The sequence below is a fragment of the Macrotis lagotis genome, chromosome 2 (genome assembly GCF_037893015.1).
Source record: "Macrotis lagotis isolate mMagLag1 chromosome 2, bilby.v1.9.chrom.fasta, whole genome shotgun sequence".
NCBI lineage: Eukaryota > Metazoa > Chordata > Mammalia > Peramelemorphia > Peramelidae > Macrotis > Macrotis lagotis.
The window spans coordinates 241,380,705-241,404,321 of NC_133659.1; the positions used below are offsets into that span (position 1 = coordinate 241,380,705).

Sequence of the window (23,617 nt, forward strand, 5' to 3'; positions counted from 1 at the left end):
TAAAAAAAATGTCTAATTAATCTCTATTTCTTCTTCCAGGCTTGTAAGTTCCCATTTACAGGCGCCTAACCCTGGGAAAAGAGGAAGTGAAAGTACCTTGGATTATCAAAATACTTCTGCAAAAGACTCCAGACCCCTTGGGGCACTCCCTCCATACCCCTACTCCCTGCCCAGGTCACTTCTCCAGGTGACATCCACTCATGAATTTGGGGAAAATGGTTGTGGGTATTTCCCAAGCTCAGCAACTCCAAGTTTGGGCTCGTTGGGGTCGATTTCCATTTCTTTGCCTGTCCCTGCATGTTTGTGTGCTTCCTTTTTTCTCAAAATCTGTCTGCCCTGTGGTCGCTTGGCCTCCCACGCCATCCTCTTTTTTCACCTTCCACCGAAACCAAAGATAACCCAACACCCCAGCCTCAAAAAGAAAAGGCGTCTTCTAAATCGGAGCTTTCTTCCCCGGAATTTTTTTCGGGGGCGGGAACAAGTGGAAGAGAAGTTCCTGGGGCCACGCCCCCCACTGCCACCCTAGTAACTCCAGGAATCCAGAGTTTATGGCTGGCAGCTCTGGCTTAGCCATCCAGGGGCACCAGAGCATGAGAAGTTCCAGGACACTTTTGATGTTCTTCTTGTTGATGCCGATCCAGATAGGTGTGAGGGGTTGGCAAATGGATGGGTTCCATTTGGGGAGCGTGGATTGAGAAAAGAAGTGGAGCGGAGGGTGGGAGGAGTCCCGGGACCAAGAACTGCAGAGTTCTGGGAAGAGTAAAATGTCCTTGTGGTTTAGGGTAGACCATAGATAAGGGTTAGTTACGTGACAAAGAAGTTGTCGGATTCAAGGGACAGGTCTTGTGGGCTCCTACAGGGAGTAGGAATTTACATAATGTAAGAGGTGAGTCTGATACCCTTTGCAGAGGAAAATAGGAGGGCTAAGGCGAAGGTCGATGGAAAAAAGTGAGGGTGTGAGGGGGCGGCAGGGAGAAGCTGGGATTTTAGGTCTTCCTCCAGGATAGAGGTGTTGATTGACCATTGGGAATACTGGTCAAGACACCCTAACCCTTAGTTAAGACCCCTAAGTCATGGAGATAGATGGGTAGACTGGGATAGTGGTTGTGGTCGATGTGGCAAGTGAAATTGGGGAGATAACTATTGGCCACTATTCCTTCTCCCCTTTAGTCACTGGAAACCAGGGCAGTATTGTTGGAAGTTGCCCTTGTGACTGGAAGCTGAATGATACCCCGAATCCCAAACTCTGGCAAGTACTCATTACTAATCTACAGAAATATGAAAGCTGCCACAACTACATAAGGTAATGCTCATCCTCACCCCCCTTTCTCTCCCTACCTTCAACTGCTTACTTGCTCCTAACAGACCTTTCCTGGCTGTGTATCTCCCAGAATCCATAATCACCAGGTTCTCTTAAATTCCCCTCCCACCAAGTAAACTCTACTTTGCCCAGTAGCTGGGGAATCCCGTATTGTTTCATTGCTTAGGAATGAGGAATTTGGAACCGAAAGTGAAAAAATGAGTGTTAAAATAATTATAAAGAACAGTTTTTTCAAAGTTGGAGATGTCAAAAAATAATCAGGTTGGTCATTTCTCAATGTGTTTTGTGATCATGTTGATATTTCTTTCCCCTATATTAATTAGAGTCCTTTTCAGCATGGCAAAACAGTAAGTTTCCACAATAGCTTCAGGAAATAAAAATGTTTTTCTTAAAAAAAAAAGGAATAAGGAAGGGTCAGTTGAACTAGGTTTCTAGTAGTTTTAAAAAGAGCAAAACTGAAACTAAAAAAATGGGAATTGAGGCAGTACACCTTCTCCAATGCCTAACCAGGTTCCACCTACCAAGAAGAACTCTGTGTTCGAGCTCCAAAAAAGCCTGGGTCCAGAAGCTGAGGACTTGCTTTGACAATCAAGGTGAGAGTCTACATAACTAAATTTCTTCCCTCCTCTTTCCATTATTAACATTTCTCTAAAACTTTCTCTTTATCCTATATTCTATTTTCAAGAAGAGTCCTATCATCTTTAGACCTGTTCCTTCTCTTCTTCCTATCAGTTGTTTCCTAGAATTCCTCATCTCTTTGTCTTCCAAATCAACTGCTTTTCTGCTTTCTCTCAGGTTATAATCTTCCTTCCAGTTCTCTCCTTTTCTCAGTTAAATTTAATAGGCATAGACTGAGCAACTCAACAAACATTGAAACCCTACCATGAGCCAGGCATTATGCTAGATATTGAGGATGCAAAGACAAAAATCTTGACCTTACAGTCTACAAGGAGGAAACAACATTCAAAATAAATTCAAAGACATTTCAGGGGAAAAGGCACTAATAACTGGGCTGATCAGGAAAGAGGACAAATGAGCTGGGCTTTGAAGGAAACTGTGCCAAGATATGTGCAGCTAGGTGGCAGAGTGGATAGAGTGCCAGGCCTGGAGTCAGGAAGACTCCTCTTTCTGAGTTCAAATCCAGCCTCAAGATACTTACTAGCTATGTGATCCTGGGCAAATCACTTCACCCTGTTCACCTCAGTTTCCTTGTCTGTTATTGGAGATGGCAATGGCAAATTACTAAAATACTTCTGCCAAGAAAACTTGTACATTACTGAACAAAAAGAACTGAAGGCTGAGTTAAAGGTTTGGAGTTCAGGAAAGAGGTGAGAGATGGCTTCATGGATTTGGGAATCATTTGAATAGATAATAAATGAACATATGGTAGGTGATGAGATTAAAGAAAGGGGGATATAGAAAAAGAAGAGGTTCACAGGATAGAGCCATAGGTATACATCTAGGCAAAGAAGGGACATAGAGAATGATGCAGCAAAGGAAAATGAGAAACAATCACCTGGTCATATGAGATTCAGAAAGCTATAACACAAGGAAGAGGGGGCAGCTAGGTGTTGCAGTGATTAGAAGCCTCAGATATTTAATAACCACCTAGCTGTCTGACCATGGGTAAGTCACTTAACCCCAATGCCTTGCAAACAAACACACAAAAAACATAGGGAGGAGAGAATAACTACCATCAGTCATAACACTGTCAAATGCTGAATAGGTCAGGAAGGAAAAGACTGAATTAGAAAGATTTATTGGTTAAGAAATTGTGAAAGGATTTACATGATCTGATACAAAGTGAAGTAAAATAAAAAAGTAATACACATAATGTTTAAAAAATGATAATGAAAAGAACTGCTAAAAAAAATCAAGTGTTGGAAAATTAGAGAACAAGTATGGCCCTGAAGAATAGATTTGACACCCTCTTATTCCTTTGATGATATAGATCCATGGATGTAAATTACCATATATTTTTAGTTTTGCTTGGTTTGATTTTTTTCTCCTCTTCCTCTTTTTTTTTTTAAGGTTTTTGCAAGGCAAATGGGGTTAAGTGGTTTGCCCAAGGCCACACAGCTAGGTAATTATTAAGTGTCTGAGACCAGATTTGAACCCAGGTACTCCTGACTCCAGGGCTGGTGCTTTATCCACTGTGCCACCTAGCCGACCCCCCTCTTTTTTTTTAAGATTTTTTTTTTAGCAAGGCAAATGGGGTTAAGTGGCTTGCCCAAGGCCACACAGCTAGGTAATTAAGTACATGAGGCTAGATTTGAACTCAGGTACTCCTCTCTGGTACTCTATTCACTGCGCCACCTAGCCGCCCCTTCTTCCTCTTTCTTAAAAAATATTTTATGTGGAATGGTAGCTCTCTGGGAGAGAGGTGGAAATACTAGAAGACATTCTGGCAATGTAAAAATCAAAAGTTAGCAATAACAATGTTAAAAAAAAAATGAGGGAATAGAGTACCAGCCCTGGAGTAGGGAGGACCTGAGTTCAAATCCAGCTTCAGACATTTAATAATTACCTAACTGTGTGACCTTGGGCAAATCACTTAACCCCATTGCCTTAATTTTGTTTTTAAATGAGGGGCAAAGGGAATGTCAGCTCCTTTAGGGCAGGTTTAGGTTTTCTCTTTTTCATTTTATCTCTGCTTTTAGCACAGTTCTTTATATAATAAACATTTATTAAATACTTATTGATTGAGGAGGAAAGATTGTTGGCAACACTGGAGTAAGGAGTTATATCTCTTAACATCTACTCCCCCCTCCACATTGAGTCTTCTACTTAAATCTCTTACCCACCTTATCTCTACTAGCTCCTTTACTTCCATTCTCTATTTCTTCATATTACTCTTCAGTCTCCCAGACTTCTTTCATCTTGTCTTCCCAGAATGTGGAAAACAGCGTACCCAGGATGATATCCCCACTACTGGGATCCAGGGCCCTAAGCCAACAGAACTGGCTCACTCACCATTCACCACCACCAATCCAGTCTCTCAAACTAACCAGTCATCAAGAACCCAGCCCAGAGGAATGAGGAATAGGTATCTCAATGACACCACCAGTGCCCCTTTGAAGAACAGCAGCATCACAAACCTGAAGTGGGAAGCAGAGAAGGAACAGATGGCCCACCTGGGTACCCCTGCAACTATACCTGTCCTGTGCCTACTTGGGATTGTCTTTGTTCTTATTGGAGCTCTTGCTTATGTCCTGTGTCGGAAGAGAGTACCTGTAGAATCTTCAAAGCAGCATACCAAAGGTAAACATGGGGTCCAAGTGTTCTGGTCCCATAAATCTGAGTTATATCAAGGACCAAGAGAATCTGCTCTTCTGGTCTCAGCTCCCTTTCCAGTCTCTGGTCCTTCAATTCAGAGGCTGCCTATTATACTATAAAAATCCCTAGATTAAGAATTGGAGGACCTAGGTTAAAATTTTGACTCTGCCACTATATGGCTATGGGTCCCCATTTTCTTATCTATAAAATGAAGGCCTTGGAGTAGATGACTTTTGAAGCCCTTGCTAAGCTCATATGATGCTATGAAATCAGTTCCTCTTTTCTGGGCCTCATTCTCATCTGTACAAGGAATTTAAAGTCTCTTCCAACTCAAAATCCTACAATCCAAATGGCAGAACCAGGAACTGAAGTCAGGTTTTGCTGATGCAGTTGAGTATATTACTTCTATCCTTTATATTATATCCTTCTAAGCAACCACCTTATAGAGGAAGAAACAATTTCTAAGACTCAGTTGAGATCATCCCTACTGGTTAGTTGGTGGCAGAATCATGTCTAAGACTGTGGTCTTATGACATTGAATCTATGGCTTTATTTTGAGTGGCACAACAATCATCACACACTGAGTACCTATTGTATTTGTAGCACCATTTGGGCCTCTTTGAATTCAAAGAAACCATAAGACATCTTTTATTTTGAGAGGCTTACCACCTGATTGAGCAAACAGGACTTAGCCCTGAAAAAAAAGATGCCTAACAAGACCAATGGTAGTAGTCAGTTTTAGCCCAGATGGTGCCAGTTGTGAAAAGTTCCACATATGACTTAAGAAGGGCTTTTGAAATGATCAACCTTGATGGACTTGCTCATTCCATCAGTGCAACAATCAGGGACAATTTTGGGCTGTTTGCAATGGAGAATACCATCTGTATCTAGATAAAGAACCATGGAGCTCGAACAAAATTCAAGGACTATTTCCTTTAATTTAGGGGAAAAAAACCCCAGATATCTTATTCTCTGATCTTGTTATCTCTTACACTTTTTTGTTTCTTCCTTAAGGATATGATTTCTCTCTCATCACACTCAATTTGGATCAATGTACAACATGGAAACAAAGGAAAGATTGACAAATTGCTTTCTGTGGGGGGGGTTGGGGGAGGGAAGTAAGATTGGGGGGGAAAATTGTAAAACTCAAATAAAATCTTTAATAAAAAGAAGGGCTTAGGACTTAGATAAACTGAGAGTAGGCATAGAAACATTGTAGGATGGGTGAATTATTTTGAATAAAGATATTAGACATGTTCTAGGATCCATGAATAGACCAATTTTGCTAGAGCAGAGGAAGGGAGAAGTAGAAAATGAATGTTGGAGAGGAATACAGGATCCAGATTGTACAGTTTTGTTGCCCAGTTTCACAGCCTTAAAGAATATTTCTCACAACACACTGCCCACAACTCCCATTTTCAGGGATCCAGTCTCCCTTCTCTCTCATCTTTCTAGGTTTTGAGCTGATAATCCCTTGTGAGACAAATCCTCCTGACTCCTGGATGTAAATCATACTTCAGTCATATGGACACAGCTAGACTTTTCTTCTAAGGCAACTATTCTACAATAATGTTTGGTATTAGTTTAATTAAATGTGATTGTTTTCTCATTTCTGAATCTATTTTGCAGTCAATGTCTTCCAGAAATCCTCTTCTGTTTGACAATTCTGTCTTTCTCATCAATATCTTTCCTTACACTGTTCTGCTCTATCTAGGATGAACCTAAGTGAAATTAGCTAATTTACTCTTCCTGCTTCCCACCTCAGTTTCAAGGTACTGCCTTGCTCTTTTCCCCCACCCTACTAGTCTTCCAGCTGTTTTCCTTTTATCCCCTGCCTAATTAGGTGCATCTATCCCCACCTACCTTATTATGTATGAAATATGTTTGTTTATTAAAAGTCAGATTTTCTATTTTATGTGTCTGAGTTGGACCAAAGTGGCAAGAAGAATACAAAATATCACTAGAAAATGGAAACGTAAAGTGGAAGAAGGAAGTTATAAATTAGTATCTCCAAGTCCTGGTTAAAGAGGGCAATGTGTAGAGAGTTCTTAGGTGAAAAAGTCATTTTGTTTCTTTCCCTTGGATTTTCTTAATGGTGAAATCTGGTGGCACACCATTTTCTTCTCCTCCGTCTTCTCTTTACTTAGTATCATGGCCTGAGGTATGGAAAAAAGGGGAAAGGAAGGGTTTCTACCCTACTTTAAGTCTCCAGCACCTGTTCACAGGTTCGTGCCAGTTCACTTAGTTTCAATCGTGCATAATCTACTCGTTTTAGAGCCATCTGGCAGTCCTTTCGTGATGAGTAGCTGGATCCTTCATGAGGCTGGCCAGTTGCTACCTAAGAATGAATACACATGTCAAATGGTTCTTATCTGCATCCTATTTCATATCCCACCTCTAATTGTCTTGAGGGATCTAGATATCTATTGAAAACCCAGATATAAAGTTACTTCACTAATTTCTTCAAAAAATAATTATTAAGCATTTGCTTAAAGTTCTGTTCAAGATACTGGGAGTGATACAATATTAAACTGGTCACTATCTTTATGAAACTTATGGTTTAATGTATCTTTCCTTCCAGTTGCTTTCCAGCTTGGTTTTAGGGTTATTGACTTTGAAATGGAAAGGAAGTCAGAGGATTTTGAGTCACAGATTTAGAACTAGCGGTGTTATTAAAGGTTACTGGGTCCAACCCCATAATTTTACAATTATGGAAAATAAGGTACAGACCAATAAAATGACCCACACAAATACTAACTCTGAGACAGTATTTGAAAATAGGTCTTCCTGGCTCCCAAGTGTTCCTTTCTCCTTTCCCTTGGCAGTCCTGTTACTGCAAACCATAATACTCAGGTATTTAGAACTTTAAAATAGGGGTAGCGAGGGGTGACTAGGTAGTGCAGTGGATAGAGCACCAGCCCTGGAGTCAGGAGTACCTGAGTTCAAATCTGGTCTCAGACACTTGATAATTACCTAGCTGTGTGGCCTTGGGAAAGTCACTTAACCCCATTTGCCTTGCAAAATCCTAAAAAAAATAAGATAAAATAAAATAGGGGTAGCTAGGTAGATAAGATAGAGCACTGGCCCTGGAGTCAGGAGTACCTGAGTTCAAATCTGACCTCAGACACTTAATTACCTAGCTTAGTGGCCTTGGGAAAGCCACTTAACCCCATTTACCTTGCAAAATCCTAAAAAAATAAAATAAAATAAAATAAAATAAAATAAAATAAAATAGGGGTAGCTAGGTAGATAAGATAGCAGTGGCCCTGGAGTCAGGAGGACTTGAGTTCAAATGTGACCTCAGACACTTAGTAATTACCTAGCTGTATGGAGAAAGTCACTGGGGGGGGTGTGTAACTTTAAAAATAAACAAGATTCTGGGACTGAAATCAGTGAATTTGACTGGGATGCAATCAGCCCACCATTCAGTTTCTTGACATCCTTCAGTTTTGGGTTACTTGGGGGCAATGATCAGCACAAGGGCCTCTTTGTCCTCTTTTTTTTCCCTGATAAGCTGATGAGGGTGAAGAAGATACCTGGGTTGCTTAGATTTTAAACACCGCCAACAACCCAAACCAAGTGCCCAAATGCAAAGCTCGAATTCCAGCTCCCAGGCCTTGAGCCTTGCCGGAGCAGGGCACTCTCCCAGGCACCTACCTGGGTCAGGTATCGGATCTGGGCTGACAGTTCCGCCTCCACGTGCTGCACGGAAGAGGTGAAGGCTGCCGCCTGCCGGTCCAGCAGCCGTTCGTTGGCCTTCTCCTTGGACAGCTCCAAGATCACATTCCCTGCCCCGGAGAAACCCGAGATTTCGCTCAGGGGGCGGAGCTTCCCCCGCAAGCCCGCCCCCACCCGAGCCGGAGCCCCGCCCCCTGCAAGCCCGCCCCCACCCGAGCCGGAGCCCCGCCCTCTGCAAGCCCGCCCCCACCCGAGCCGGAGCCCCGCCTCCTGCAAGCCCGCCCCCACCCGAGCCGGAGCCCCGCCCCCTGCAAGGCCGCCCCCACCCCGAGCCGGAGCTCCGGCCCCTGGAAGTCCGTCCCCGCCCCCACCCCGAGCCGGAGCTCCGCCCCTGGAAGTCCGTCCCCGCCCCCACCCCGAGCCGGAGCTCCGCCCCTGGAAGTCCGTCCCCGCCCCCACCCCGAGCCGGAGCTCCGCCCCCTGAGCCGTAGCCCGGCCAGGAGGCCCCGCCCTGCCCGGGAAGAAGGAACCGCTAAGAGGCAGAGAGCGAAGCGCATGTGCAGCGAGGCAGGGCTTGGGGCTTCTGAAGCCGACTCACCGGCGCTCTGCAGGATGGTTCCTATCTCCCGTTCGATGTCCTCCAAGGCCCGCAGCCGTTCGTTCGCCAAGCTATAAGTCGCCATGAGTGTAATGGGAATGCTTGCTGCAACTGCTGCCCGGCGGCCACCGGACTGGGAAGCCCGCGAGTCTTGCTCGCGTGGAGCCGACAGAAGCCGGCCTCCCCCCGCTGGAGGTGCACTGTAACTCCCGAGGAGCGCCGCGCGGCGATGCCTCCCCGGCAGCTCCCGGTAGACGCTGACGCTTCCCCCTCCCCCTTACAACTTCCGGCCGACCAGCCCTAACCAGCTTCTTGGTAAACTACTGCTTCCTAGAAGCCCCGCGCAGCTTGACTTCTGGTGGACTACAACTCCCAAGATGCTTAGAGCTGCACAGACAGAACTAGGGTAAGGTTTGGGACGCTTACATTCTTTAGGTGTAAGGAAACCTGCCTTCCCCAGGAACCCTTCCCCAGGCTGAGCCGCACCCCCGGCTTCTGACCAGTTTTTATGATTATGTTCCTTGCTTGCCTCTTAGGTCTGTTAGTTTAGGATCGGCCTGCAAGTGCATTCCTTTTTGACTAGATCTTGGGCAGCCGGATTAGCGCAGTGGCTACACTGGACCCGGAGTCCGCAAGACCTTGAATACAGATGTGGTTTCAGACACTTGTGACTCTGAACTAGTCGCTTAAACGCTCTTTTCTCTGCTCCCATCTGTCAAATAACAGCACCTGCATCCCAGGGTTGTGGTGAAAACCGAATGCTCTTAGAAAGCAGTATATTAATGGTTACTGCTGTTCGGTTGTGCTTCTTTGTGACCCCCATTTAGGGTTTTCTTGGGAATGATGCTGGAGAAATTTGCCATTACCTTCTCCAGTTCATTTTACAGATGAGAAAACTAAATGGCTTACCCAGGGACATACAACTAACTAGTAAATACTCAGGGACAGATTTAAATTTAGGAAGAGGAGTCTTCCTGATGCCAGGTCAGATACTCTTTCCATTGTGCAACCTAGCACTTATAAATTAATTATTAATAAGTAAGGCCTGGATTGGAATCTTGCCCAGCAAGTCACTACCTCGGTGACATTAAGCAAGTCAACCTCCCTCTCAACACCTTCATCTCAGAATCGAGGTTTGAATCCTGCGAACTAACACCCTAAGAATCCATGCCTCCCCAGGCCATATTCTTTAGAGTGAAGAGATGAAGCTGAGTTTCTGCACTTGGTGAACTAGAGGCTCGATCTTTCCTAAGTGATGAACACCTACTCCGATTCAAGAGCACTAAGTCTGCTACTGGTGTGCCTGTGTGACCCTTGCGACCCCTCCTTCGGAGGGCTGTTGTGCTTCCAAATTCTGATCATTTGATCTTCTCAAAAATAAAAATGAAATGGTATTATTACTACCTCTTCTACACCCCCATAATTTTTTTAACCCCCCAAGTCAGAGAAAACACATACACTTTCAGCTTTAAAAAATTATTCTCCTTTTTGCTTAGATCTATATCAACTCCCCCATTTTCCAGAGGACCACTTTCCCCCCACCAATGAAGGGGTCTTCCAGTCCAGAAGAGGTTCTATAGAGGCAGTGACAGATATATGTGTAGAAGGTGAGGGTTCTCTCCCCAATCATTCCTCACCCCGCTCCCCACCCCCCCCCAAAAAACAACAACAACAACAACAATAACAACGATGACAATGACGACGACGACAACCCCAAATACAGATACATAGTCTGATGCTATGGGGGGGGTCACTGCAGCTTAAAATTAATGCCCAGCTTCCATCAAAAATTCTGTACAGTGTTTTTATGCCTAGGGTGACATGGAACCCCAATTAGAATAGGGAGCATGGCCTTGCTCTTATTCCCCCCAGTATCTCTTTCCTCCTCTTCCACTTTCCCTCCCTAGCAGAATTGGTTATCATAATCTTCATCCTTCATCCCTTTGAGCCGAAGCCTGGCGAAGTCCTCAAACACAATGTCATCATCTGTGCCATAGCTGGGAAAGGAAGTGAGGGAGGGCATGAGATAGAGAGGCTCCAGATTTCCCCACCACCCAACCAAAAGACAGAAGCAAGAGTGCTGGTGCTACAGATGACACGGAGATTTAGCAGTGACAGGGTTGAGCTGCTGGGCAGACTCTTCACTAAGCCAGGAATTGTTGAGGCCTCATCCCTCCGATTCTTCTTCTCCCTTTACCCCCACCCATTAATAGAGAGGGCAGGGAATTGATGCTGTAGCAGGGTAGAGGAAAGTAGACTTAAAGCAAAAAGGAGTCCTCTTCCTTTTCCATGGAGATAGGGGGAGGAGGGGTAAAGGCAGAGGTCTTCCTTACTTGGTCTCAAATTCGATGAGATTGGTGTCCACTGGATCATTTATCTCAGGGGCAGCTAAAAGAAAAAAGAAGGGGATGAACCATTAGTTGGTGGGTCTAGAGAAAATTAAACTCCTCTTTAGAGCCCTTTCCCATTCTATTCTTTTAATTCCTGGAAATAACTTGAGTGGGTGCAGGAATCTCACCTGATTGAGGTTTGGAGTGGGTGGAGTGGTCATGAGGCTTGGGGTGCATAAGAACAAAAGGGAGCTCCACTGAAACATCCCTAGAGAGAGAAACACTATGAGGGAAAAAGACAGGCAGCTGTAGACACTGGGAAAAAGAAATAAAATAGAAAACTGATACTCACCCTCCCCGAGACACAACCAGCTTCACTTTGACCCTATAGGACACAAGGATGCCTAGTACCTCCTTGTTTGCGCCTTCCTTCACTCTGCAAGGGAGAAGGTATTCAGTATAGGATTAAGGACTGGAGCATGGATAAACACCAACCTGGTGAACTGGCCCTCTGCCCCACCCCTCACTTTGGACCCCTAGTTCTCCTATAAGCCTCAAGGGTGCCTAATACAGACTATAAGAACAACTTCCAGTGGACTTGGGGTCTTGAATTAACCACACATTACTTGGAGCTGGAAGAATCTTCCATCTAGTTCAAACATCTAATGTGATAGGGCAAAACCCTGAGGTCAAGAAAATAGAGTCAGCAGGAAGTGGGGGGGGGGGGTCAGTTCTGCTTTTCATCTATAACCCTGGGCAAATGGCTTCACTTCCTAGGAAATGAAATTTCTAAGGTCGCTTACAGCCATAAATTTTGAATTTATGAATTGACTTCCCCAAATGGACTGGATTAGAACCCAGTTATCCAAATTGTCACTTTTTTTTTTTTTTTAGGTTTTTGCAAGGCAATGGGGTTAAGTGGCTTGCCCAAGGCCACACAGCTTGGTAATTATTAAGTGTCTGAGACCGGATTTGAACCCAGGTACTCCTGACTCCAAGGCTGGTACTTTATCCACTATGCTACCTAGCTGCCCCCCAAATTGTCACTCTAAAAAACTTTTCACTAAACTGAAGCAGCTTCTATCAAGAGACTAAATAGAAGTGCAACCTCAAGTCTGTTCTTAAGCAGGCTAAAGGCAGAAAAATGAAAAGGAGATGGGAAATAAGAAGGGGGGGGGAAACAGAGATATGAACTAGCTAAGAATATATAATAGGTGTGACAGAAACAAGTTTTCCCCTGCCCACTTGCATAGTACTGGAGGCCAGATTGGTATCTTCATGTTTGAGCTTCCCATCCAAGGCAAGTCCTCGTTTCTCCCTATTTTCACTGAGCAGTGGGGTTATATTATACACCTTACAGAATGTGGAACTGGGAGACACCTGGTCACTGAAAAGAGAAAGCATGGTTATTTATAAAGGATGTTAGGGCTGGAGGGGAGAGCACTGCTTGATTCCAGTTCTTGGAACTCCAAACCGCCACTAAAATTTACTTCTTTGACATTAGTCACTAATCTTTAATGGGTAGTAGTTACAATGGAAGAAGATATTTGCTCTAAGGAAGATCTTTCTAGAAATTAAAGTGGTTACCTTGTGAGCTCTCCCCATCATTGAAAGTATTCAAAGCATGGATGGATGATTCAAGATTATATTGTCCCTTGTACCCTTTTAGGTATAATCTAGTCCCTCCCTCTCCCACCCAGTCTGGAGAATTCTTTCTTGGTCCTTGTCATTTCTCCTTTTCCCCCCAAAATTGGGCTACTGGGGAGGGCCCCATTATACTCACTCTTGTTCTATCAGAGCCACTGGACATTTATATTGGGCAGTGCTGAAGAGGCAGATATCAGCATATTGTCTCACTGTGGTGGAGAGCAGGTGAATCACCAGGAGAAAACACCAGGCAAAGAATGGGAATGAGGGGTAGGAAAGAAGTTGGGTCATAGCATTCCCAAAAGATAGGGAGACAGCTTGTAATCCCCCATTTCCACAATCCTCCCTTTACCCTTCTCCATTCCAGATCTATCCTTTATCCATAACTCCCAAATTTCTTGTCTATTTGATTCATCACCCTCATAATAGAGGTCCCTGCACTTTGTAAAAGTTCTCCCACATTCTGTTCCACTCCTACCGTGATACATGAATCCTCTTATAGCCTCCACATTCTCTAGCTTGTTCCAGTCAGGGTCTTCCTCACATTATTAGGGTTCTCTCAGAATCTCTCTTCTCTGATCACTGCCCTCCTATTCCAGCCTCCCACACTTCCTATCCAAAGCCCTTCATCTTCACTTCATACCAGAAACTTTGATCTTCTTGACAGTCTTGGTGGAGTTGTTGGTGACATGGACATTAACACTAAGTGGCTCTCCATGGTAATATAGCTAGGAGACAGGAAGGGGAAAGGAACCCATTAACCCATTGTCTGTCTCAGTTCCTATCAAGAGTTCTACCCTACACTTCTATTTTTTGTTGCTGTTTTTTTGGGTGAGGCAGTGGGGTTATGTACCTTGCCCAAGATCATGCAGCTAGTATGTATCAAATATCTGGGGCTGGATTTAAACTCAGATCCTCCTGATTCCAGGGTTGGTGCTCTATCTTCTGTGCTGCCTAACTGACCTTGTTCTACACTATACCTGATGGGGTTGCTATTTTTTATTTTTTTGGTTTTTGCAAGGCAACGGGGTTAAGTGACTTGCCCAAGGTCACACCACTAGATAACTATTAAGTATGTGAGTCTGGATTTGAACTCAGGTCCTCCTGACTCCAGGGCCAGTGCTCTATCCACTATGCCACCTAGCTGCCCCGGAGCTGTTATTTTATCAAAAATGGGTTAGTCCCTCCTTCAACAGTCAAAAAGACCCTCTCCATATTTTCTCAGTCTATGCTTCCCCATTAATCCAGCCCCATCCTTCAATCTGGGCCTTGTTCAGTGGAGACAATAGCTAACAACTATAATAGTGCTTATTATGTGCTAAATACTTTACAGATACTGCCCCCCAAAGTTCCCTGTTGGGAGTGTTAAGTCCCTTCATTATGATTAAGGATCTCCTCTTTCCTCCTCACCTCTTTGTCCAGTGAGGCCTCAAGGTGCAGGGATCGGTCAGACATGAGAAAGTGTCGAGCAGTTTCGGCAGTGGGCTGGGGACCCGGTGTCTCTGGGGCAAACTGTACCTTCCTAATCACCAACCTCACAGAATTCCTAGGCCAGGAAATCAGGGGTGGGATAGGTGGTACTCTGTTGGTAGTGAGTGAATTCCCCTAACTTTCCAAGATGCCATCTCTCCTCAACCTGACCAGTAACACTTTTTATGTACTAAAAGTGCTGGAGATACAAAGAAAGGTAAAGGCCCATCCCTGTTCTCAAGGAGCTCATAGTCTAGAGGAGAACACAAGCAAATGACTAGGTACAAGCAAGTCATATTGTAGATAGATTGGAAATTATCAAAGCATTCAACGGACCCAAGACATTTCCATGCTGATTTCCACCTCAAAATGACCAGGAACGGGGACTGAGAAATGACAGATGAATGGTATTGGTCCCCTCACCTCTTGTGGATTTTCTCTTCCAATGTTTTGGCACAGAAAGCTCGAATCTCAAAGTCTACGCCACAAGCCTCAATGGGAAGAAGCAGAAGCTAGAGTCAGTTCTCTGAATAGTACCTCAACCACTGGCCCTCCCTCCACCTGCCTCTTCACCCTATGAGGGATGTTACCTGTCAGCATCTTCTTATTCCTCTATCCACATCTTCCTTAATAGACCTTTTAATCAATTTATCCTTTTTTTCCTCACCCTTACCCTCAACCACTCCCCACCCCACTCCTGTCTCTCAGATCATAAATCCAGAGGCATAACTATCTTCTTTCATTATCCATACTCTTTAAAAAGATCTACTTCCTTTTATGATTCAGTTCATAACATTGCTTTTCAAGTCTAGGTCAGTGCTTTTCTATTCTGCTCCCCATACCCACCTCCACTAGATCCCATTACCTTTCCTGTGTCCTCAGGTCCAGGTTGCAGTGTGACTGAACAGGGCAGGTTCTGTGGAATCTGGGAGAGGTTCGAGATGGGAAGGTGGCAAGTTTCCCCTGACCTTCCCCTCCCTCAAGAAAAAAAAATCCTTCCCCAAGTGTCTGAGACCACAACCCTTTCTCTGAAAAGCACATAAAAATAAGATAATGATAAAAGGAAGGGCTAGGAGAACCCCAAATGGATAGGGGTCTTTAGATTAGACTTTTTACTTCATGAATGTAGGGAATTTCTGAGGAGCAACTCTATTAATACAGACCAGTGTCTGCACTGCATTTTGTACCCAGGAAGTTGCCTGAGGCACAGAGTGATTTGATTGGCATCAGAAAACTAGTATACTTTGGAGGCAGGATTTAAATCCAGGTCTTCCTAACCCCAAAGCCAACTCTCTGTACTATCTCAAGCTGCCTTACTAGATGGTTCTCTGAAAACTGATAGGGAGAATACTGGCTCATACAATATTTGTGCTCTAGTTCTACATCCCTAGATGGCCTTAGCTATCTATATTATGTCTAGATCCCAAGTCTATTAACAATCAAGTATTCTAGTCTTCCCAAACATATATTGGCAGACCTCATGCTACCCTGAGGAGGGATCCTAAGGGACTTGTGTAGAGAAGTAATCAGGCTGAACCTGACAGGCAAGAGAGTGTTGAAGGGTTAGAGGTGAACAAAATCCTCACTGTGAAGGAGAAAGGGTGAGCATGCTGGCCCAGCTTCCTCAGCAGTCGTTCCTGAAGGCGAGTGGTGGGTTGGGGTGGGTCAGGGACGGGGGGAAAAGCTTGGTATGTGGCAGCAAACAGATCCTTTCGGAATGACAGGCCCAAAACATCCAGGTCCTCACGACCATATCGGAAGGCACAAGTCAATGTCACATATACTATGAGGGGTTGGGGGAGGACAAGAAGGAGAAAAAGATGTTAGGAAGAAATCCTCCCCTCTCCCTAAAGAGCCCATTTTGGATTCTCTTAGTCAGACCTTCTGATGTTTGACATTGTCTTCTCAGGTTCATTTCTTTCTTCTGTTAAACACCCCGAACCCCCATACACCTACCATGTCTGTTCCATTACTAATTCTAAAAAAGAGTTGCTTCCCCTTCTACTTCCTCTTGCATTTAGTTAAAGGTCCCAAACCCTGAGGCTCCTCACCTTTTCTGTCCTTCAGATAGTCTGGGTCCACTAGCACCACTCCATCTGTAAAGAAGACCCACAGTATAACCTCAGACCCTGCCTGGTCTCTCCTCAAAATCTGTACCTTATCTTGGTATTTAAGGATGTCAGAGGGGAAAATAATGTATTGACTCAATCCCTCTCCAGAAGCTTTCTAATTCTCTATATCCAGGGCTAGTCAAAGCTTTTTTCCATCTACTCACCCACAGGATCCACTCGATCTAGGTGATCCACAAAGTCCCTCTTGCCCAAGTACACTGTTAGCTGACAGGAAGACAGAGGGGTTGAGGTAAGGTATCAAGATCAAATCAAAATGAAAGCTCTGAAACTCACAGTATTCTCTTTCCCAGACCTAGGTACCATAAAAGAATCCCATCTTCAACCCACTGCATTCAACCCCGTTTCTTTTAGATGCCCCCCAAATCCCCTCCCTGCTTCCCTACAGCTACCTAGCACCCCTGACTCCAAACAAGACCCTCCTTGGGCAAAAAGATCTTAGGGACAAGGAAAATACCTCCAGGGCCTATCCTCTTTCCCCACTAGGAATGCTGGAATAGGGTAAACAGATATTACCTAGATTCCTTGGCTTCTCCCTTTTCCCTCTTGACCCCAGAGACCAAGGCACCTGCTTCTTCTAATATTTACCCTCAGTTTCCCCAGACCACACAGACATGCATGTTGCTATACTATAGTGGCAAGAAGGGAGGGGAAGTTAGCTCTTAGATATGACAGGAAGTGGGGAGCTGGGGGGAAGGGGTGGGGAACCTTTGTAGGAAGAAGAGACTATTGAAAGCAGATTGGGAAAGAGCAGGAAGCTTTGAGCCATGGGGGCCTCACCTTGCAGTTAGGACTTGACTTCTTGAAGACCCTACCAAAACAAAAGAGGAGAACAAGATCATGTTCGGATTGCTAAAGGACTCCCCTACCCTACTTCCCTTTATTACAAACCTTTCCCTCATTTGCTTCACCTTCCAAGAAACCAAAGTCCCCAAGGGGGTCCCAACTTTGAACCAGAAACTAATGGGATTTGGAAGGTCACTACTATGGCAACCATCCAGACCCACCTTGTCCCCTTCTATCTTAAGAGTGTATATATGTATGTGTGTATGTGTGTGTGTGTGTGTTTGTGTGTGTGTGTCTGTCTGTCTGCCTGCCTGGTGGGGGGAGTAGGGGTAGGAGGGATGAGCAGTTCTTCCTCTAATATGTCAGTTATAAATAATTGTCAGAGCAATGGGATTGGCCCTGCTACCTACCTATCCTTACCCAACCCTATCCTCCTTTTCACCCTATTCACCAGCCCTCATAGGAGAGGGGAGACAACCAAGAGCATAGCTATTGTTTTCAAAAGTCACTATCTAGGACTAACCACCCTCCTTCCCCCAAATTCAAACCATATTTTCTCTCCTCTTTTCAGAGGCTGACTCACCCTAAAGGATACCAATAAGAGGCTGTAATAGTGACTACCTGAGATTTCAATCTATTACCCAGACATTTTCCCATCCTCCTTGTCTGCCTGAGGCAGACATTTCTCTTGATATAGTCCACTATGGCAGTTGCTGAAATCAGATTTCTGTAACAGCATTCCTATGAGGTAGGTACTATGGGGGAGGTTGTATCTCAGTTTAAAGAGTAGGAAACAGAAGCTAAGGAGTCTGCAATTTTGCATACAGTTAAATGGATAGTCAGAATTGAAAGCAGCATTCAAATACAAGTCTTTCTGACTCCATGTACTATACTACATGATAGTAAACCTAAGGTGGTCAACATTGAATGATAATTATTTCAAGCTTTCCCAAACTCCAGTTCCCCATTTCTTTTCTGGTCTCCCAGAGGTCAAATTTCCTTAGTCTATTAAGTGAAAATTATGAGAACCAATCAGGTTCAGTCCTTTTCTCATTCTCCCATTCTGGCCTCTCCAGAAAAACAGAATGACATTTCAATAGACTAACTGGCAACTAGGTGGCACAATGAATAGAGCTAGGTGTCAAGAAGACCTGAGTTCAAATCTAGCCTCAGATACTTACAAGCTTGTGTGACCTGGGGCAAGTTACTTAACCTATTTGCCTTGGTTTCCCCATTCTGTAAAATAAGCTGGAAAAGGAAATGGCAACTCACTCTAGTAGCTTTGCCATGAAAACCCCAAATGGAGTCACAAAGAATTGGACATGACTGAACAACAAATGTTAGCTTCCATTTATTTTCTTCTGGTTGTCATGGAAAGGAACCTGTTTTGATATTCTCCAAAAGATTCAAAGGGTTTTTTCTATATATTTTTTTGCTATATATATATATATGTATATATACATATATATATATATATAAATATTCTATTTGGTATCAAAGACTTTGTCTTTAAATCCTAGATTTGCTACTTAACACACACACACAAATGTATTTGGGGTGTTGTTGTGCTTCTTTCCTTTTCTGTAAAAGGAGGGGGTACTGCAGTCTACATTATCTCTCAAATCTTGAAGCTCTAAATTCTATGATCCTGTCATCTTAAGAGGCCCCAGGATAGTATCTGACTGGATACTAATTATTGGGTGGGGGAAGCCCTTTCCCAAGAGAAGATTCTGATCCATCCTTGAGAGCAGACACTATTTGTTTTTCATTTGTGATTCTGTATCCATCAGTACTGTGCATAGTGCTTTATGAACACAGGAGCTTAATAAACATTTGTTTAGCTGTTGAATGTGGTTAATTGCCCCCATCTACAAGGAGTTCATGTATTTGAAGAGTGGTGAAGATCACTGGGGGAGATCAAGGGAGTTGCCCAAAGGAGAGGGCTAGCAGGTGCCCCCCCCCTTCATTTCCTGCTATTCTCTTCATTTCCTGTGGCTTAAAGAAGGGGTAGTGGTAGTATGTGTGATAAATTGTGCCATGTCAGCAATCTCCTCCTTAGTCCACTCCCCCCCCAAAACCCAAAGAACAGAAAAGGGGGACACAGTTTCAAGCCAACCACTTCCTTTTTCCCCTTGGGATCCTAACCCATCCATATCCCACAGCCTGCCCTTGTGAACTGTATCTTCCCTTCACCCAAAATATTCAGCTTGGGGGTGAGAAACTAGGCTCCTGCTTTCTACCAAAAAAGGTTTGACTGCAATTTGCAAACGATATGACAGAGCAGGCTGCTAGGACACAGTCTCAGCTCTTCCAGGGTTTTTACAATTTTTTGTTTGTTTTATTTTTGGTAGGTGGGAGTCTCTCCCCCCCCCCCCCCCTTTCCTATCAGAAATAGAGACATCCACCCTCAATAGCCCTAGGTCTCTGAATAGGGATTGGGTCACAACAGGAAGTAGATTATACTGGAATCCAAAAAAACAGAAGTTGGGGTACAGAGAATGAAAAGGGCCTTGGCTAAATGATATGGGGGAAAGGCTATGCTACAGGCAAATGGAGACACAGGTGCGTGTTAGGAGCAACATCACTCTCGGCCCCATATATATATATATATACACACACACTCTTCTCCGTAAAGCGCTGCCTCTAGTAATCCTGGGGGGTGAAGACAAAATATGTGGGTATCACAGGCTGGGATGCAGGTAGAGGGCACTCTTCCAGGGCGGGGGACTACTGTGCAGACGACTTCCTGTTTGTTTGGTTTGAGACAGAAGAAGGGGGGCTGTCTCTGGGGGTTTGGGCTTCCCCGCCGCTGCACCGTCCCTGGGGGTGGCAGGCCACCTGCTGCTCCTCTCAGTCCCGGCATCCCAGCGCCCAGACCGCCTGGACGTCCCCCCCCGCCCCCTTCCTTTCGCACTTTCGGAATACGGGCTTCCGAGTGCTCGTCGCAGTGTGCCATGCGTGCAGCGGCCGCCCACCTCGCGCCCCACGGCCCCCCAGCCTGGTGCTGCCAGCGCCCCTGCCCCCACTCCCATCCTCCTTCCCAGGCGCCCGGTCCCCACTCTCCTGCCCGTGCTCTCCGCCCAGGGGGCCCGCAGCCGCGCTTTCCGCAGGCCTTGGAGCGATGCACCTCGTCTGCAGACCCCATCCCGCTCACCTGGTCCCCGCTTTCTCCCCCATGATGCGTGCAGCCGTCCTCCCGGCTAGTAGCTCCGAGCTTTCCTCGCCCGCTGCTTGGCCCAGCTCCTCCCCGCCGCCACTGCGCAGGCGCCTTACCACCTCCCTCCCCTCCCCATCCCGGAGAGCCCGGGTCCGACGCGTCAGCGCGGATGGAGGTGGGGATGGCACCCCCCTCTCCCGGCAGAACCTCCGCTTCCCCTGGGTGACTGGGCAGTGCCGCGCAGCCCACCTCCCTGCCAGGCCCTGATTGGCGCCTCCTCAGCAACAGCTCGGGAGAGCTCCCCGCCGCTCCGCCCTGCTCTCCCAGCCTCTCCGCATCTCCAGGCAGCTCTGGTTGCCCGTTTGGAAGGAAGGCTTCGCCCCGTTCCCATCCCTGGCCAGTCCAGACTAGCCCATTTATTGGCTCTTGGCGTTCTGGCTCACGCGCCCGTTGGCAGAAGAGATAGTTTTCTCTTCTCTACCCGGCTTTGGTTCCCAGGATCTGAGTGATCGCAGGACCAGGGTCAGGAGAGGAGGAATTTACATATGGTGTACGTTCAGCACTCATGCTTTTGAGCGAAAACGAGTATCTTTCCGGAGGACCAGTAGCCTCTTTTTAGCAGGGCCTTACCCGATACCTTATCTCTGTCATCTCGGACCGCCTCCTTCTATTTCTTCCCACCTTCCTCTTCTATATTCATGTATGCCCCCCATCTTCATCATTAATTGAATCATAGAAATTTTTAACAAACTAATGGAAAACCAGCTTTGAGATAGCGAAAAGACCCAGTCAGGAGACTTTGGTTTGCTAGTCATTTAGTATCTCTGGATATTAAATCACTAGACAATTATTATACAAAAGGATCCCCCCACCCCGAAATCCTTTAGCATTTGCAAGTATCACAATTTAACACTGAATTATAAATGATCTCCGTACTATGTCTCCTCTTAGAGAGGTAGCACAGTGTAGTTGGAATAGTGCTGCAGCTTCTAACTCTGTGTCTATGAACAAAGTCTCAAACTCTCTAAAGCTTGTGTCTTTGTTTTCCAAATGGAGATAATGCCTGTAATATTTACCTGGAGGACTGCGATTAGGAAAAAAATGGGATCACATATAAAAGCATTTTGCAGCCTTTCCTGCTATAAATGGAAGCTATTATCTCTAAGGTGGCTTGCCGTTCTTATGGTGCCTATTGGTCTATGATTCTTCTACCTTACATCCTTCGTATCTCCCACTGCCTATCTGGTTTTCCAATTTCCTGCTCCCTCCTAGACTTATCAGATACATTTTTTCTTTTAAATTCAGGTGGTACTTTGATCTCAGTGGAAGAACTTACACCCTTGTAAATTCATGGTCCTTCAGAGTTCACAGTCCGGCTGTTAGGTGTATGGCTTTAGGGGAAGTAAGCAAGTGAACTTTGTAAATATAAAGGATTTCCTTTAGGAATGATGTTCTAGGCCTTAAGTCATTTTAGTGGTTTCCCAGCTAAATCCCTGGCTCCAACCTGATCGCAAGCAAGCATACTTAGAGAGCTAAGAATGCTGGTGGCGTTGGTTTAAGGAATGGGCACGCTCAAAAACTTATCGTGGGCTGAGGAGGAGAGACCTCCCGCCCCCTCTCCCTCCTATATACCCACAGATGTTTTCCTCCGGCCTTCCCTCCTAGAAAATACTCATCAATATTAATTAAATCACGCGTCCCATCCTTTTCACTCATTCCCACACCAGCCTCAACGCGCACGCGCAGCCTCTTCCTTTCTCGGCGGCGCCCGGCCCCCTCTGCTCCTCAGTGCGCATGTCTTTAGCTCCTCTCACTCCCTCTCGCCGCACCGTCGCAGCGTATTGACATCATCATAGTGCGCAGCGGCCAAGAGTGCAGGCGAAGATGGCGGCAGCCGTGCTGAGCGGGAGCCCCACCGGTTCTGGGGCTGGGGGTCCGGGCGGGGCAGGCGGCCTCCCGGCTGCGGGTCCTGGGTCGCGTCTCCGCATGCTATTATTGGAGAGCGTGTCCGGATTGTTGCAGCCTCGGGCCGGGCCTGCCGCGCCTCCCTCGCCCCCCACAGCCCCGCTGGTGCCAGGGCTCGTGCGTTTGCTGAGACTGCACGGGATGATGGGCGGGGCCCAGGTGAAGTCGAGCGTCGGTGGGCGGGTCGTGGGGGGGGGAGCTTTAGCCAGGGGGGCCCTAGCAGGTGAGCTTTAGAGTGTGGGGCTGGGTTGAAGTAGATGAAGGTGGGGTCAAAGTGAGCTTGCGAGTGGGACCTGAGGGGCGAAATCTGGAGGGGGGAGGCCCTGGTGAAAGAGATAAGTAGGGAGGATCCTCAAGATAATGGGTTCTTAGTAAGAACTAGATGAACTCTGTACCGGAGGCTGGAGGAGGCTGGAAAGATAGCTTCTAGTTGTTGATTGTTTTTTCTTTCTTTCTTCTCGGCTGATTATCACATGATCATTTTTAGGGACCGTTGCTCCCCAGATTTCCATTCCCATAATTTCCAATAGGATTTCCAAATATCACCTCAGACTCTAGAAACTTATAATTAATGTCCTTTTTAAGCAACATGATACATCCCAGGACACAGTATCTAGCCACTTTCCATATCTTAGTCTTAGGTTTTTTCCATAAAATGAGTGACTTGAACCAATGATCTATGTCCCCTCCCTTTCAGTACAACTTATTTTACTTTAAATCCATTTAAAAGTCACTAATTTTTCTGATTCCACTGTACTCCCATTTACTCTAGCTTTATATTTTAGATGCGTCTTTGACTCTCATTTGATCATTTCAGATCCTTTTCTCCTTTGTTTTATATAACTATGTCATCAAGTCTTGTGTTTAAAAAAATGAATATGAATGGATGGGGGGAGAAACTGGAGTCACTGGAGTCAAGTTGTAAAGCTCTTTGCTCTTGAATTTATTTAATCCTTTCCATTCCCACTCTCATGGGTATATTTAGGCTTATGTTACTCTTTGCCTGGAGTTATATAAGAATCTTATACCTTTCATCCTTTAACCAGTTTCTCTACATGTCTGGAATCCATCTAGTTTGTTTCAGTATTCCATTCATTTATGTTACTTATTTGATATTTAAATGCTCATACACTCACACTGATTTTCCATTGTCCAAAGCCCAGATTGGTCTTAATGATTTGCTTTTCCTAGTCCAGTCCAATGTCCCTTTTCTGTTTTGGATTTCTCAATTTCATCTTTTAAGGTTGAACTGTTTCAGAT

The 23,617-nt window shown here is 45.3% G+C and overlaps 4 protein-coding genes across 6 annotated transcripts in view; 2 read left to right on the forward strand and 2 right to left on the reverse strand.

Moving 5' to 3' along the window:
* Positions 1 to 7: 7 nt before the first annotated feature.
* On the forward strand, positions 8 to 6,214 carry CXCL16 (C-X-C motif chemokine ligand 16). 2 transcript variants are annotated; one of them, XM_074225427.1, is made up of 5 exons: positions 82 to 645; positions 1,171 to 1,303; positions 1,832 to 1,914; positions 4,214 to 4,582; positions 6,053 to 6,214. In XM_074225427.1, exons 1-5 carry the CDS (start codon positions 549 to 551, stop codon positions 6,103 to 6,105), a joined length of 735 nt encoding a protein of 244 aa, XP_074081528.1. In that variant the 5' UTR covers positions 82 to 548; the 3' UTR covers positions 6,106 to 6,214. The 2 variants fall into 2 exon arrangements, with proteins under 2 accessions (XP_074081527.1, XP_074081528.1); XM_074225426.1 differs by lacking the exon at positions 6,053 to 6,214 and having other exon boundaries at positions 8 to 645; positions 4,214 to 5,693.
* Positions 2,316 to 9,279, reverse strand: MED11 (mediator complex subunit 11). Its single transcript, XM_074225428.1, has 3 exons — positions 8,874 to 9,279; positions 8,251 to 8,385; positions 2,316 to 6,931 (listed from the first exon to the last, which is right to left on the reverse strand). The coding sequence occupies exons 1-3, from the start codon at positions 8,956 to 8,958 to the stop codon at positions 6,798 to 6,800; spliced, it is 354 nt and encodes a 117-aa protein (XP_074081529.1). The 5' UTR covers positions 8,959 to 9,279; the 3' UTR covers positions 2,316 to 6,797.
* Positions 8,816 to 23,617, forward strand: part of PELP1 (proline, glutamate and leucine rich protein 1) — a 51,826-nt gene continuing 37,024 nt past the window's right edge. Inside the window, exon 1 of one of the 2 annotated variants that reach the window (XM_074225422.1) lies at positions 8,816 to 9,279. Coding sequence is in view for 1 of the 2 variants with exons in the window: in XM_074225420.1 (XP_074081521.1) it covers positions 22,277 to 22,516 (240 nt within the window). In the remaining variant the exon portion in view is untranslated. Of the gene's footprint in view, positions 9,280 to 22,234; positions 22,517 to 23,617 lie in introns of those variants that run through there. The other variant, XM_074225420.1, reaches the window with a different exon arrangement.
* ARRB2 (arrestin beta 2) lies at positions 10,542 to 20,497 on the reverse strand. Its single transcript, XM_074225425.1, has 15 exons — positions 20,390 to 20,497; positions 17,230 to 17,260; positions 16,596 to 16,656; positions 16,372 to 16,416; positions 15,907 to 16,103; positions 15,186 to 15,245; positions 14,744 to 14,811; positions 14,261 to 14,396; positions 13,494 to 13,578; positions 12,987 to 13,059; positions 12,453 to 12,590; positions 11,556 to 11,639; positions 11,392 to 11,471; positions 11,207 to 11,261; positions 10,542 to 10,870 (listed from the first exon to the last, which is right to left on the reverse strand). Exons 1-15 carry the CDS (start codon positions 20,410 to 20,412, stop codon positions 10,777 to 10,779), a joined length of 1,230 nt encoding a protein of 409 aa, XP_074081526.1. The 5' UTR covers positions 20,413 to 20,497; the 3' UTR covers positions 10,542 to 10,776.